General features: G+C 39.8%; 1 protein-coding gene across 3 annotated transcripts in view; it reads right to left on the bottom strand.

Moving 5' to 3' along the window:
• Positions 1–912: 912 nt before the first annotated feature.
• Positions 913–16,137, bottom strand: part of LOC124714663 (motile sperm domain-containing protein 1-like) — a 49,428-nt gene continuing 34,203 nt past the window's right edge. For all 3 annotated transcript variants that reach the window (XM_047243042.1, XM_047243040.1, XM_047243041.1), the window contains 2 exons: positions 14,741–14,899; positions 913–3,855 (listed from right to left, as the gene is read on the bottom strand). In XM_047243042.1, coding sequence (XP_047098998.1) covers positions 3,821–3,855; positions 14,741–14,899 — 194 coding nt within the window. In that variant the 3' untranslated portion in view covers positions 913–3,820. The remainder of the gene's footprint in view (positions 3,856–14,740; positions 14,900–16,137) is intronic.

Raw genomic sequence — 16,137 nt, 5'->3', positions numbered from 1 at the left:
GGGATCTCTCCTACCTGTAATTCAAATCAAAGTAACTTCCAGCTACCAACCTTACATATTAAAACACCCCTTTGATCCCCTTTTACTATTATGTGGACCTTGTTAAATATTCTGTGTGCTCTCTCAACAAAATACATGTTTGCTCATGAGTAGTAAATTTCGCCAAAGTGCAAAATTTCTCTTTCGTCATGGAACCTCTAAAATGTTTCTCATGCCTCATTTCAGATTTCAACCGCATATCATATACTCTAAAAGATATTTTTTAAATTAACACAGAACAGTAACAACACAATGAGTAACTTTTTGAATTACTTCATCTCTTTTAACAATGAGTATTTGAAGTTGTGCCTCCCCCTGCCCTCCCCTACCCCACCCTGCTACACAAGGATTACAAGACTTGTGAAACATTGCAAAATGCAATTTGAGAACTCTTGATTCATATTATCAACAGAGAGCTATGTGTGAGTGTACATTGCGTATCAACTGCTATGCAAATACTGTTGCATACTGACATGACATCTATGAATAAGAAAGGGTGAGTAAGACAGAAATATATTGCACATTATACCAGTGCACAGTCTACAGTATGCTGGAGTTTACATGTCAAGGTGGTTTTAATAGTCCCGGACATAAAATGACTTCAGAAAGCTGTAGATGACTTCTAAAGCACATACTACCTGCATGCCAGAGGAAATTACATCAGCTTGTATACATATCAGGTGGAACTGATGCTACAATCTGAACTTCAGAACTACCAACTTTGCCTCCTTATCACATCAACAATGAGGTGGCTTATGTTTGCCAATAACACTTCATTAATCATGTTGATCATACAGGCATCTCGTGGCATAATCATGGTGTACAGTATGTATGTATATCACTCCTACCTTGTTCAACACTTCATCCCCCCCCCCCCCCCCCCAAACTCCTAATTTTGATTCCATCTTTGTTCCTTTGCAATCCAGTCATAATACCTTTTCATTAATCTTACTTCCAGGTTTTCATAATATTGTCAGTTTTTGTGCTTTTCTTTTCTCCACTTCTGTAAGTTAATTTCTGTCATAACTACCTACGGATGATGATTATGTTTGCCCATCCAACTATTTCAGTATTCCTCAAGCCTTGCAGCAAACTGATAAATTGTGTTCTCATCTGCCTTGCTACTTCAATTGATTTTAATTGCAGAGAGAGAGAAAGAGAAAGAGAGAGAGAGAGAGAGAGAGAGAGAGAGAGAGAGAGAGAGAGAATACATTTTCTCTCTGCAGTCCTCTAGTCTCATACATTATTTTGATGAGTACTGTTCCTTCACTAGTCTTTGATATGCGAAAGATTATACCTCCATATTTTATTAATACTTATAAGTTTTGCTTTCTAAAATTTTAATGCCTGTTACATGAATAAATAAAACTTTTGCTGAGAATTTCCCAATCTGAGTGGCAAGATGTGAACACAAAAAAAAAAAAAGAAATTCATCAAACTCTTGTGCCATTATTTCAAACTTTAGATGAAATGCACTTTGGTTGGAAATATTATTTTCTAAATCTGATGAAGTCTTCTTATTCACAACTGGTTAATGTGTACATTGCAGTTTGGATACTCTTTGAAGACAGAGCACTGAAATGACTACTGAATCTAGTACATGAGTAGAAAATAAAGTATTATGTAAGATGACTAAGGATGTCAAGTTTTCATATGCCTAGTTCTGGCATCAGAAGATGAGTGGATCTGTACAGACACTTACTAGCAACATACATTCTCATTTGGTCATTTGTCCAGTCTCATAATGGCAGAGTGGTGACCTGCGCAATACAGTGTTACAAGTGATGCGGTTTTACTGATATAATTATCAGTAAAAAGGGAGGATCTGAGAGAACATATAAACTACTGAAAAGAGAATGTAAACAATGGAAAGTCCAGGAAGGATAAACAACAACATGGATAGATTGCTACTCACCCCAAAGATGGGGCAATGGCTCACAGACCAACATAATGATAAAGAATGCAAGAAATTTCTTGATCTGTTATAAGCATGTGTGCTTCACTTATTATTTACCCATACACATGTGCTTTCCTTTTCTCTTGTCTTACTCTTGTAGGGAACATGATACCTCTATGAAAAATTAATTATTAATGAAGGAAAAAGTAAGTCAAATTAGGCTTAATGACTATTCAATGACAATGTAAGTGTAAGGACTGGCTGTTGCCTTTTTAAAGGAAATGCCTTGACATTCACTCACTTATGAAATTGTGGACAACCTAAATCTGGAAAGCAGACTGGGTATTTGAACCCAAAATATGCCCTAACCCCTGTACAGGCACACTTGTTAAATTATTAACCAGATGTTCAAAGCATTCAAGTGTACGTTGTATGTTTACAGTGTCTTAAAAATGCATTCAAGACAGATCTAATTTTTAAGATTACGGAAAGTATGACTGATGAGATATCTGATTGGAAAAAATGAAAGGGAGTAGGAAATGAAACACAGAGCCATGCATAAAGCGCAGAAAAATGAATACTGACAACTGATGGATATGATGGGAGAGAGAACAGAATCCACACTTTAATGCATCGAAATCTATTTGTAGATAATTAATATAGGGAGAGGGAGGGGAATGACAAAAGAAAAGCCTCTGAAAACAGGAGGGAATAAACAGTGAACAAAAATCATTCACGAATCTGAATGACAATAAATAAAACAAACAGGAAACACAAGGGGGAGTCTTCTGTAACACAAGAAAATAAAATGAATTCCAACCTCATTTCTGCAGTTTATGGCATCTCCTTATAAGTTACAAAAGTGCACACTGAGTAATTCATGTGTATTTTGCTACACAAATGGTAACTTTGCAGAAGCCCCCCCCCCCCCCCCCCAGCTCTGTAGTTTGTGCATCGTGATTGTCACAGGAAGGACAATGACTGTTAAAATTAAATTTTGAGGCCAGATTATTATACTTCCTCTGATAAAAAAAATGTAGCTTACTTAGCTTAACTTTATGTATCTCTTCTCCAGTATTGTTTTTACATTTCAATTTTTTACAAAAATTCATATATTTTTTACACAAAAAATGGGATTTTTAAACATGCATCTGAATATAAAACAGGTATGACAAGACAGTCAATCACAGACAGAATATAAATTATGGAATGCTGTATATAACAACAGCACCAGCATCACCTTACATCCTTGCTAGAATTATATTATAAAATAGTGAAGGCCAGGCATGATAAATACAATTATGGTTCCAACAAATACTGTAATGTTATCAGAAATCATAGCATCACTGTGCTTCCAGAAGAAGTCAACAAGCAAACCAATTGCAAAGGACAAAAATATATATAAAAGAGGAACATTAACCATGTAAAATATAAGAAAGAGGCATATACATCCCTCCTTATCTACATTATACAATGCAAACACTGGACTTTTTTCCTCAAAAGCAATGTTGCTTACGTTCATTTTAAGGTGAGGATTGAGGGAAAGAGTTACACAACACAAACATAATGAAAGTAGAAGTACAACAAGAAAAATAAAGTTTTTTCCCTTGCAAAAATGGTTATACTAGAGTACTTCACAGTGTTCAGGTATTTTTTGAGCCATCAATACAAAAAACACTAGAAACTCAATAAATGGACATGTGCTCAAAAATGTTTCTTGAAAAGCTTTTTTCAGGTACTCATTTTAAAAGCAAATGGAAATACACTAAACGATAAAATTGGCATCATATCAAGCCATTACAATTCTCTCTTCTTTTTCAATCAGCAGTATTTATATCGTTACCGACTGCACTCATTGAATGTGCACAGAGAATCATTTTCTGTTTAGCCTGGCTTCAAGACAACCACTGTCACCATACCTGCGACAAAACAACAGCATAATTATCACAATCAAATGAACACAATTCTCAAATGTTAAATGCTGCACTGTATTGACACCCTCTACAAAACTCCTACATGCAAGTTTAAGGAATAAATTACAGGCTGTAGCATTGATGATTGTGATGATGATGATGATGATTATGTGCTTAAGGGACTAAACGACTGGGTCATCAGTCCCTCCATTTGATGAGAGAAACACGTAAAAAGATAAGCAAAAATTGTGGGGACGTGGCTGCTCCAACTGTATAAGCAAGTAAAAAGAGTTTTAAAAAGGGTGTGACAATAGTTGTAACACAACAGGTGAAAGAAAATTGAAAAAACCCAGGCAGCATCATGCACAAGAGTGTTAAAGGCACAACAAGGTGAGGGGGGAAGACAGTAGCCTGTGGTAATATGGGGGGTTCCCACCACAGGGGGAGGCTCTCCCCCACCACAACTATCCTAAACACAGAAAGTGGGCAAATATTATAATTTAATGTAAAATTCGCTCTTTCTCAGGCAATACAACATTTCGGCAGTGGCTGTCTTATTATCCGCAAGCATCTAAGGTAGTGATGTAGGCAAGCTGAGAGCGTGCCGCAGATCAGCCAGCAGGTCACACTCGTCAAGAACATGCGCTATTGTCAGTCGACTACCACTGCTGCAGTGAGGAGGATCCACCTGATGCAGAAGGAATTCAGGGGTGTGTGCCGTGTGGCCTATGTGTAGTCTGCACATCACAACGGCATCTTTCAGAGAGGCCTGGAAAGATGTATGCCACACTTTAGTGGGTGCCTTAATCACTCATAATTTGTTTTGGGTCATAGTAACCTGCCATTACAATTCCCAGAGCCTCAAAATATTGTGTCAAAGTTGCAATCATAAGTCCATGCCCAGTATTCTGGGGTCACGACGATCTCCTGTAGTTGGGTCTTTGCCTAGATGGTCAGCGAGTTCATTTTCTGGAATGCCTATGTGGTTCGGTGTCCAGATGAATGTCACTGACTTCCCAGAGCTGTAAGAGGTCAACCAGGTCCTGGAGGCTGGTGACCAAAAGATTTTTTGGATAACACCGAGATATGAATTTTAAGCAACTCAAGGAAAAGATCAGAAAGTTCATTGTGGCCAGGGATCTGTGTACCACAAAGCCTGAGATATGGCAACCAACTCTGCAGTGTATACATAGCATGCACTCGGCAGAGAGTGCTTCTCAAGTCCCCTTGCATACGCAAAAGTGTAACCAACCCTGTCATCGACTGTTGATCCATCCGCGTAAATGCATACCGAATTACAATAATCGTGGAGGATCGAACAAAACAGGTGTCAGAGAAGGGCAGAATCAGCAACCTTTTTGGGGTCACAAAAGCGGTCCATCCGTATTACAGAACAGGGTACAGACCACAGAGGATATTGAGAGCAAGCCCTAAGATCACATACTAAAAGAGGCAGTTGGAGGCCCTTCAGTAAAGTATTGAGTCCGATCCCAGCTGGTCTACCCAACTTTGGGTGATGCTCAAACAGTCTGGACTGTTGGTTATGGAACATAGTTAAGTGATGTGGGTGAGTAGCCATTTTGATTGTGTAAGTAGCCAGAAGCTGCCATTGTCTAACCCACAGTGGCAGAAAACCGGCTTCCACAAGTTGATTAAAAGTCATATCTCTCCATGCCATGCCAGTGTGGTGAATAGTGTCCAGCAAGCTCAGCATGAACGGTGCTCCTGACTCATGGAACACACCCATAGTTCAAGTGGGATAAAAATCAGTGCTTTGTACCCAGTCGGCACACCATGAGGAGTTACTAACAAAACAGAGCATTTAGCTTCTTAATGCAAGTTGCCTTGAACCAGCGGACATACAGCTGCCAAATTAGCTCGTTGTCAAATTAAATACCTAAGAATTGAAAAGTTTCAACGACTTCAAGCAACTTGTCACAAAGATTAATTTCTGGGAGCATGCACGGACTCAGCAAAAATGCATAACTTTTGATTTTGCAGGAGAAAACTGATAGCCATGATTCAAGGCCCAGATGTACTCTGCAGACAGGCCCCTGAAGTTGGCACTCAGCACTGTTCAGTGATGCAGAGGCATAGTACAGGATCATCCATATACGACACAAGGACTGTGGGGCCCACTGCTTTTACAATACCATTGATGGTGATAGTGAAAATCTTTATGCTCAGAACCGATCCCTGAGGGACTCCAGTTTCCTGTATATATTGGTTGCTGAGATTAGGAAATTCTGTATAAACATGGGTAAACTCCACTGGGAACCCGACTCGTGCAGTAGATAGTATGTGATGTCACCAGGTGGTACTGTACGCCTTCTGTAGGTCAAAGAATACAGCAATCAGATGTTGGCGATGCATAAAAGCCTTGCACAATGCAGTTTCTAGGTGAACCAGATGATCTGTGGTGAACTGGAAAGCCTGAAAACTACTTTGGAATAATGATATATGCCCTCTGTGGCGTCACCTGGGAGCCTACCTAATGTATGACATGATTTATTCAACTGATATGAATGTACTGTAAACTGAGAAAATAATGCCCATAATATTATGAGCCATTTTGTTGAGTCTGATTAATATTTTGTGACAAATATTGTAAATATTTTCTATTACTCTCAGAGATAAAGAATACAATATTTCAATACGTTCCATGAAAGCATGGAACTTCAAATTTAATATATGTACACAAGAGCCACGTGTAACACCAGTATCGATTGTATGTAAATGTGTATCTTTGATTATGAAGTGTTTGTTCTTTGTCAGTTAAGGTTATTGATTCGTGTAAGAAATTTAAAGTTTGTAATGTATGTATGAAAAAGGAGAGAGGATATTTAAAATAATGAAATTTTATAAAATATGTATGTTCATAAAGAAAAATTTGTATATTGGAAGCTGGTTCATGTTTAGGGAACTTGTGAAACGTAAAAGCTGTAGGAAACCCCCTCCAAAACAGAACTGGCTTGGCGCAGTGTAAAATGTGGGTTTGGCGATAGATCTCGGTGGCTCTTTGGTGGAAACGGTACACAGTCAGTGGCTAGCCGTTGCACGGTAAACATCGAGTGTGCCGAAGGAGGCATTTGGAAGTCGTTTTGTTTGGAAAATAGCCTCGGATGTGGATTTGACTGTTGCATAGTACTCTCAGCAATACGGAATGGCTATAACACGATAAAAATCTGTTGCCAAGAAGAAATTGTAAAGAGCATTTAATATCAAGAGCCGTGAGTACAGTTAGCCGCCACGTTGCTTGCCACCACTACTTCTCCACTGCTCCACCAACTTCAGGCGCACACACATATGCATTACAGCATGAACCAGATAATTTGTGAGAGTGTTTTCGATAATAATTCAAGTGCTGTAAACCTGTGTTTGAACCCTAATATTATCCCAATCATGAACCGACTCAGGATCCCCTCCTAAGTGTGCAGAAAACCGAGAATCCTGTTTCTATCAAAATAGTGAATGAGATTTTCACTCTGCAGTGGAGAGTGCACTGATATGAAACTTCCTGGCAGATTAAAACTCTGTGCCAGACCGAGACTCGAACTCGGGCCCTTATCTTTCACGGGCAAGTGCTCTACCATCTGAGCTACCCAAGCACAACTCACGCCCCATCCTCAAAGCTTTACTTCTGCCAGTGCCTCACCTCCTACCTTCCAGGAGTGCTAGTTCTGTAAGGTTCACAGGAGAGCTTCTGTGAAGTTTGGAAGGTAGGAGATGAGGTACTGGCTGAAGTAAAGCTGTGAGGACGGCGTGAGTTGTGCTTGGGTAGCTCAGATGGTACAGCACTTGCCCACGAAAGGCAGAGGTCCTGAGTTCGAGTCTCGGTCTAGCACACAGTTTTAATCTGCCAGGAAGTTTCAAAATAGTGAAGTGTTTCTGTGTATTAAATGTGCAAAACCACAGTACCAGAGTGATGAAAAAGGCACATAAATTAAACTTATTTGAAATGTAATTTAGTCTTGATAGTTACATGAATGATGATGATGATGATTATCGGTTAATCGAGCTCAGTGCAAAGCATAAATTATTCCAGGAGGGGTTACACATTAATTTTGGTTGGACTGAACTTTTTACAGTCAGTTTAGAGTATTAAAGTTAGTTAATATTTTTGATTGCGCAACTTATTCAGAGATTTAACACTGTAAGGCTTAGGTGAGGCTTCATCTCTGGTTTAAAATACTTTCAGTTAGTTCAGAGGATTAAAAGTTAACTCAAGTCTTAAAGAGATAAAGTTAAAGAAATTCTTTGCAATTATTTCAATACTACACAGGTGTCTGTACCATTCTTTCTTTCTGTGTAACCTTAGTTTAATTTGCTGGGAAAAGAAATCATTTCATACTCTATATTATCGCTGGGTTAGTTGCAGGTTGCGTTATGTTGTCATTTGTTGAAAGAGAGCATTAATAATACATAACTTTTTGCCTGCGTATTGAGATTATGTTGCGCTATGTTTATTTAAGACACACTTACTCGCTCTCAAAATACATGTGCCGTTCGAAAAACAATATTCAGAGTTAAACTGCTACATTACATTATCAGTTCTGTAGGTTGCGACCGATGTCTGTGCACTTATTTCAAACCACACATAGCAATCTGCACTGACTTATACGAAATAATTACATTAATTCTACACCACAACAATTATGCAGAAAGGAGGTAATGGTACACCTCCAGCTTGCAGGCACTAACAAAGATGACAGCTGACCATTTGTTTGAATAGCTTACACAGCCCATTTGTCAGAGAGATTGGCCGGTAGTTAGCTTAAATCTGCGAGTCCTTTCCCAATTTCAGAACGGGAATAATAATACCTTCCTGGGATTGAGAAGGAAATTCTCCTTCCCACCAAATACAATGAAAAAGCCCAAGGATATGTTTCATGCTGTCAGCAGGAAGATTTTTCAGCATTTGGTTGTGGATTTTGTCGGGTCCAGGGGCCATATCTTGACACACTGCCAGGGAGCTATGAATCTCCAATTCGCTAAAAGGGACACTGTATGACAGAACAACATGCCTGGAAGGATAGTGGGCAGCAATCAGTGACTTGTTTCAGAGTCAGGAATGAGGATGGTAATTACTGTGAGTGGACACTTCAACGAGTGTGCTGCATAACATTCAGCAAATACTATAGTGATTCGAGAATTTCTGTGTAAATTCTAGAACCACTCAGCCTTCTACCGCCTCGAACACACGATATTCTAGATATGAGTGTGTGTGCAGGTTTAAAACCAGTCGCAGGAAGAAAGTACACGCGGCGGTTGAATGGCACCGACAAGTACCTGTCGGGGAATCCATAGATGCGTTAGTGAGTGTGTGTGGAAGAACCATGGAATCTATGTGCAGCTTTGTGCTTATTGTGTCACTGGCTATTGTTATGTGAAACAAGAACAGTTGAAAAAATACTTATATAGACTCTTGACTCAGTCTTGTTAGAGGCAAGATGTTTTTTCAGTCTCCTTTTCTGAAAGTCATGGTGTCTAAGCAGACTTTCTTTCGAATGTAAATCAATTTGTTTCTAACATATGACAGTATGAGAGACTTACTGAAGTTACATATTATGTTGAAATTGAGAATTTTTATTGTGCTTGAAGGTCAAATACACCTTTGATTGATGAAATGCAAAGTTTGTATGGCTACTTATTTCACTAGTAGGAAGAGGCTTGAAAGTTCCTGTACCTATTGTTATTCGATGGAGAAGAAGTCAAAAGAGTTTCCAGCAGCCGGCTATCCAATAAAGAAAAGTGGCTGCAAACCCCCAAGTAAGTCATCTCGTAAAGAAGTGGAATGTGGTTTGGGGAAATAAATCAGTGTAACTCAGACCCACACTCACACTTTAAGTCGTCAAAACGTTAAGAGTCCTACGGGATAAGTCCAGACGTTCCCACTGATAAGGATACCAGGAACTGTCGGGGGTGATGGATGGCTGCAAATGTGGTAAAGTTTAGTCCATACTGGGGACGAAGGGTGCAGTGTTGCACAGATGACAAGGGGGGAGGGGGTAGTTGCTCCCAACACTCCTGCTTCCTTTCCTTTATTAAAAACAGCACTTTTGATCGGAGTCTCTTGAATGCTATTAAATTATCCATAGAGGGATGGTGCTTGTGCCATTTAAGTGCCCTGCGGCATTCCCTGATAGCTGTGCCTTTGTCTTCAGACCACCACGGCACTGGCGGCAGTCTGAAGAAGTGACCAATATGGAGCAGTTCCATATATCTGTGAGTGAAGAGGGAGAGAAAAGATATTGGGGTTGCAAACTGTGAGGTTAATAGTTGAGTATGTTCTGTGGGCCATAATGAAATGTGTTGCAGCTCCAATGTTGAGTAGGTAGGTGTCCAGTTCTGAAAGGTGTTGTTCTAGTATGCGGCCTCTGTGAGACATAGTGTCACTGCCCCACAGAGGATTATGGGCATAAAAGTCCCCCACTAAGAGGAAGGGGGGGAGGCAGCTGTTCCATAACTCTTAACAGCTCACGATAATGGAAAAGTCTGTCTGGGAATAGATAAATCTTATAGATTGCCATGCAAACTGACCAATAGACACTAATGGCCATGGTGTTGGTTCAGTGGTAAGGGGCACCTGCTCACTGAAAATATCAGAGTGTATGAGGGTACAAACCCCACCAGATACCCTCTAAACATTAATGTGATTGGTACAGTAGGGTTTGTAGTTTTTCAGGGCAAAGAGATGTGTTGCCATAAACCATGTTTCTTGAAGTGCTATGCCAATTATGGAATAAGTAGCCAGTTAATGATGGAGCTTGGTCAGATGGCAATAGTAGCTTAACAGTTCCAATGAAGGAGTATTGGAGTTGGCTGTGTGATACATTGCCAAGGAGCAAAGGCTCGATCTTTGCAGGGGTGGGGAGCGGAACATCCCTAGCCACAGAAAGTAGCTTATCCTTCTTAACCTCGTGGGACTGATTTCTGTGAAGATTTCCTCATTCTATCATCTACGAGGGAAGAGGACCATTTTTTCCTTTGGCCAACAGCCTGTTGTGCTGATTCTTGTCTTAAGAGGGAGCACCTTGACAGGTGACCTCATTCCTGATGATGCCAGAGGATGACTAGGCATCTCTGGTTGCACTGATAGCATGAGAGCTGATATTCCTTACCCCAACAGTGGGGCAGGCCTTAGAATACAACCAAGGCCACAAGGTGATGTGTGAGACCTTGTCATCATATGAGGTATGGAATGTGACACAACAGTTGCAAAATTTGAAACCATATCAGCTGGACAAGGTCTTACAAACTTTTTATTTGCAGCTTGATACGACAGGTGGTCAAGTGTTTTATATTATTGAATTTTCTTCACCCTCTTAAACACTGAACATTGCGGTGAACAAGGAGGGTGCAGTTCCAGACAGTTGACACCCTGCGGCGGCAGGGGGGGGGGGGGGGGATGTTGGTCACAAGGACTGACTTCGTGATGCCCGTCCATATGCCTGGCAGATAGCCCCAATAGAACTGTAGGATGACATGTGTCCAAACCTCTGCCACCTAAAACACATCTTCGGAGGAAAATAAGGTCTGACATCACACCTATAAACCATGATGCTAATCTTCTTGAGCAAAACGTTGCTATCAAAGGGCAGGATAAAAGTTCCAGTGTCCATTCAATCATCTTTTGAGTCCCTTCTGGATGTTCCAAGCAAAATGGACTCCATGCTGTGCCATGCCTGATTAGTATGCAGCTCTTGATCAGTTTGTACTGTTAGGTCCTGATAGACAATAATATATTGGATTCTAGTGAGCTTGTTATGAGGAGAAAAGGAAACTGGTATATCTCCTATCTTTCCACAGGCCAGAAGAGCCGGCGACTGGTTGGCGTGCAACGTTTTGATCAGTAAAGATCCAATTCTAATTTTTTCTATTCCTGCAACCTCCCCAAACTGATCTTTAATACTTTCAACAGAAAACAGTGGGTTCATTGTAGAGATAAATCCGCCATCAGTTCAGGAACAAACCAAGAACTCAGCAAACTGTCCACTTCCATTTCTCCATACCTGTCTCTTGCCTTGAGGCATGGTCAGAGATGTAAATGCCATAGGATTGTAAACCACTGCACTAAAATTACTGCTCCTGACTGTTGAGATGGCTGTGTTGGCAGAGCCACTGTTAAGTTTAACATGTTTCATAGCGGATCATCTGACACGATGCCACTCAGTGGGCATGAACCCGCCAAGGCAAAGGCCACCTGGGACAGTAGCCGCTGCTTGGAGTCTCTGTATCCCAATGTTGATAGGCACCTACTCCTTGGCTGACACAGGAAGGATACAGCTCAGCATCGGCAGTGCGACCCCTTCGTCATCAGAAGGCTACAACCAAGAGGGTATGTGACAACTCCACAACGACGGACTGACTACCGCCCTGGATTTCAAGTACAGAGACAGATCCAGTTGACTGGCAAGAGCGAAAGATAACAGTACACAGTGGAGAGTTAATACACCTCTGTAAGGCATTCTTTCCCAAACGGCCCGAACTTCTGTAAAATTTGGAAAGTGGAGGTCAAACCCAAAATGGGGACCACAATTTAAAAGGCAAAATAGTTGAGGAGAAAAAGCATAAAAAAAAGCAAAAAGAGCGAAAACCTTCAGAAGTCCAAAGTATAGTCAAAATACCAAGGTAAAAATGTGACCAAATAAAAAGATTCCTATTAGTCATCTTTTACAACAAGCAAGGATGGGCTGTGGGTCTTTTCTAGCTCCCAGCACCACAGGGGGTCAGTAACATTACTTGTAACAGGAAGTATAATCACTTAGGCTTAAAATAGTAGTAGGCAAAAGAGCAAACACAATGTTTGAATTACTTTACGTGTACATGTCCACCGCGGCACTCGGGGGCCACAGCACAGTTGAGACGCCTGAGGATGGGCTTATGAGAGCCCGAAACCGGTTGTGATAATAAAGGAAATTTACAACTGAAGTGGTATTTTCAACCTCTGGTATAATGCTTGGTTGCGGATGTTCTTCCAACAGGATTGTTACTGCATGTATAATTTTCTCTGAATAAATGGCATGAATAAAATAAAACTTTTAGAACTTTTTCTGCATGGAATGCATTGCCGTATTTTACATTAATTTATATGGGATAAATTTTTTACTTGATAAGTGTTTTATACTATGAGTAAGATTCTGGGATGAATTCTGCTCGCTATGTGAGATTATACTTTATTAATCCCTAGCCATTCAGTATGCATATTATTATGCATACTGCTGGGACCGACGATATCAATAGCAATCCAGAAGCACAGCTAATGAAATTTCTCTGCTATGGAGGGAGCTGCAATGCAGACTACAATATCAATGATGCTGCTACAGAAGGCATGTTATCTGGGTAAATACGTTCTCCATTGTGTGCTCTTAAATCAGCACTCACTTGCATTTTGAACAGGTTTCCTACAATGTTATTATGGCTGGCTACTTCTGTGGTGACATCCCTGCTCCACTATTTTGTGATTGGGACATATTTCAGTAGTCATCTCTGTATGAAATTTAAGGATTACCATATATTACAGGGTCTTTATCAGCATGCTTCCAGTAGTGTATAATAACAGTTTACAAGCATGTGGTTTTTGTGTGTGTGTGTGTGTGTGTGTGTGTGTGTGTGTGTGTGTGTGTGTGTGTCCATCCATCCTTTGAGCACTGCCCTACATGAACTGTTTTCTTTGGATGCATGTTTTTCGTACTTACAAGTAATTAACTCCTGGTATGTCAGCCAAATTAAAAACCACCTTTATCAGTGCTAGAATTTACTCTTCTTTTTTTCTTCTTCTTCATTTCTTTCTTTCCCTTAAGCTGGAGAGTGGGAGAGAATTACAGGTTAATGGTTGGTTGGTTGTTTCGGGGAAGGAGACCAGACAGTGAGGTCATCGGTCTCATCGGATTGGGGAAGGACAGGGAAGGAAGTCGGCCGTGCCCTTTGAAAGGAACCATCCCGGCATTTGCCTGGAGCGATTTAGGGAAATCACGGAAAACCTAAACCAGGATGGCCGGACGCAGGTATGAACCGTCGTCCTCCTGAATGCGAGTCCAGTGTCTAACCACTGCGCCACCTCGCTCGGTCAGGTTAATGGAGAAGGGATGTAGGTAAAGACAAAATCAAGGTATTGCTACATTTTTTAAAATGAAACTGAATCCAATTGGATTAATCCAGCCTTCTGTAGCACAAATAATAGAATTATAATCAACAAGTATCTGTCATTCTGGGTAGCTACGCCAAGTATAAGTTTTCTGCTGGATGCTAAATACTGTAATGGCAGCCCTGAGAACAATCAACAACTACAACATGACAGTTAGGGGTGTAACCTCAAATAATTTTTTAGCGCTGACTGGTACACAACAGTAACATGTGCAACATCAGCAAAGACATAAGGTAAGGCCAGCACAGAACAACAACTGCAGGCAATATTTACAAATTGTCACGAGCCATATAATGCATGCAATATCAGTGCACGTTAAGCTTAGATGGGAAGAAATGCATCATAAATCAGCATACAAACATTTCATATGTATAGATCAATTTATAACAAAGGCTTTATACTCCTCTGCTGCCAAACTGAAAGTCTAGTTTTTGAGTGAAGGAACTCAGAGGCAAAAAATAGTTTTGTACAGAATTTTACTTTTCTTCAAAACCTGTTTTCCAGTGTATTTCACTAATTAATAAATGAACTAGTAGGGCAGCTTATAACATCAGGGTAACAAGCATAAGTATGAAGTAGCTATATCAGAATATGAAGAGAAACTGAAGAACCTATAGAGAAATATTGTCATTGAGTTAAAGTATTAAATGATGTTATGCTAATAGGATATGGAGTGTACAAAATAAAATCACAGATAGGAATTTAGTGGTCACTGTACAGAAAGAAAAAAGTCATACCACTCACCTAAAACATATGCAAATATTAGCTTCAGATTAGAAGTAAGATGAAGATATTCGGGAAACCTTGAGTCTTCATCACCCTGAGTTGGCAACAGCAACGCACCAATACAAATAATGGCCGCTACAACCACCACATAGTTTGGTGTTTGGTATCTGCCTCCAACTGAAAGTAAAAGTTCTGTATGAAAATATTAACATCAGTACTTACAAGTAACACAGCACCTAAAAACTTTCGTACTGAAATGTGTCAAGGTAATTTTAAAGAAATTGGATGTCACTGACTGGTCACCAGCAGTGGGCTCCAAGCGAACATTCATGATGGTGTTCTTAATATGATGCTGTAAACTTTAAAAACAGTTACTTTACATTATTCACAAGATGGCACACACCTCGAGTTTTCCATTGTATTTCTTTCAGCACCTGTACAGTATTACCATTATTAGGGAAGAAACACAGAAGAAGTGTGAATACTGAAATTTATTGATTTGAGATGTAATATCACTCATCTAGAATGTCCCAATCTATGAAAGCACAGTGAAAGGTTCTCAGTTTAGTACAGGGGTGATGTTAATATCATTGATACACTTGATCAGTGGAAAAGTTTTGTTTATATAGCTTCTTAAAGTAACAGTGTTCAAATGTTTTGTTCACACTGGCGGATTCCACAGCATACTGGATATTTTATTCATGTATGGTTTACTGTCAACAAAAATTCATCCAAAGGTGGTGAGCTTATCAATGATCATCTTTCATTTCTATATTTAACAGCTAAAAATGGGTGCCTCAATTAAAATGTGTAAGCACTTATCTCGAATATGATTCACTTCAAGGACATCTTGAAACTATAACCACAAATTAAACACTGAGAAAGACAACAATAACAAATTGGACAACTGACCAATAATGTAGACTCCACAGATATAACAAAAGACTAAGGAATACATTATAAATGAAGAGCTAACAACAAGTAAACTTTTTTGCATGGTGGGTGCCACTTTTGTGGAACACCGACCAAAATGCAAGTATGAAAGGTTTTACCACTTTAAAGAGACTTAAATGAGTGCATTAATTTATTACAGTGAATGAATGGGCTGTCTGGCAGTAGTCTAAGCTGTGGTCGAAGTAGGTAGCCCTGTACAACAAAAGACAGTCAGCTGTACCTGTTGTGAAGGGGCAACGTGTTCTCTAGGATGCAAAAAAATTCTTACTTTTTTCTAGAAAATGGTAAAACAGAAACCACACAAATCTTGCGGGCAATTAGATGAATATAGATAAAAGAAAGTCCTGAATTACATAAAACACTAAAACTCTCTTCAAAACAACAACTTGTCCAAATTTTACGAAGGTAACAGAAATAACATAGGAACAAGCCTAGAATCATAGAGGTAGACACGTGCAGAC

Source organism: Schistocerca piceifrons, chromosome 1 (genome assembly GCF_021461385.2).
Source record: "Schistocerca piceifrons isolate TAMUIC-IGC-003096 chromosome 1, iqSchPice1.1, whole genome shotgun sequence".
NCBI lineage: Eukaryota > Metazoa > Arthropoda > Insecta > Orthoptera > Acrididae > Schistocerca > Schistocerca piceifrons.
The sequence above is the reverse complement of the archived record's forward strand: the minus strand, read 5'-3'. Positions and strand labels throughout refer to the sequence as shown.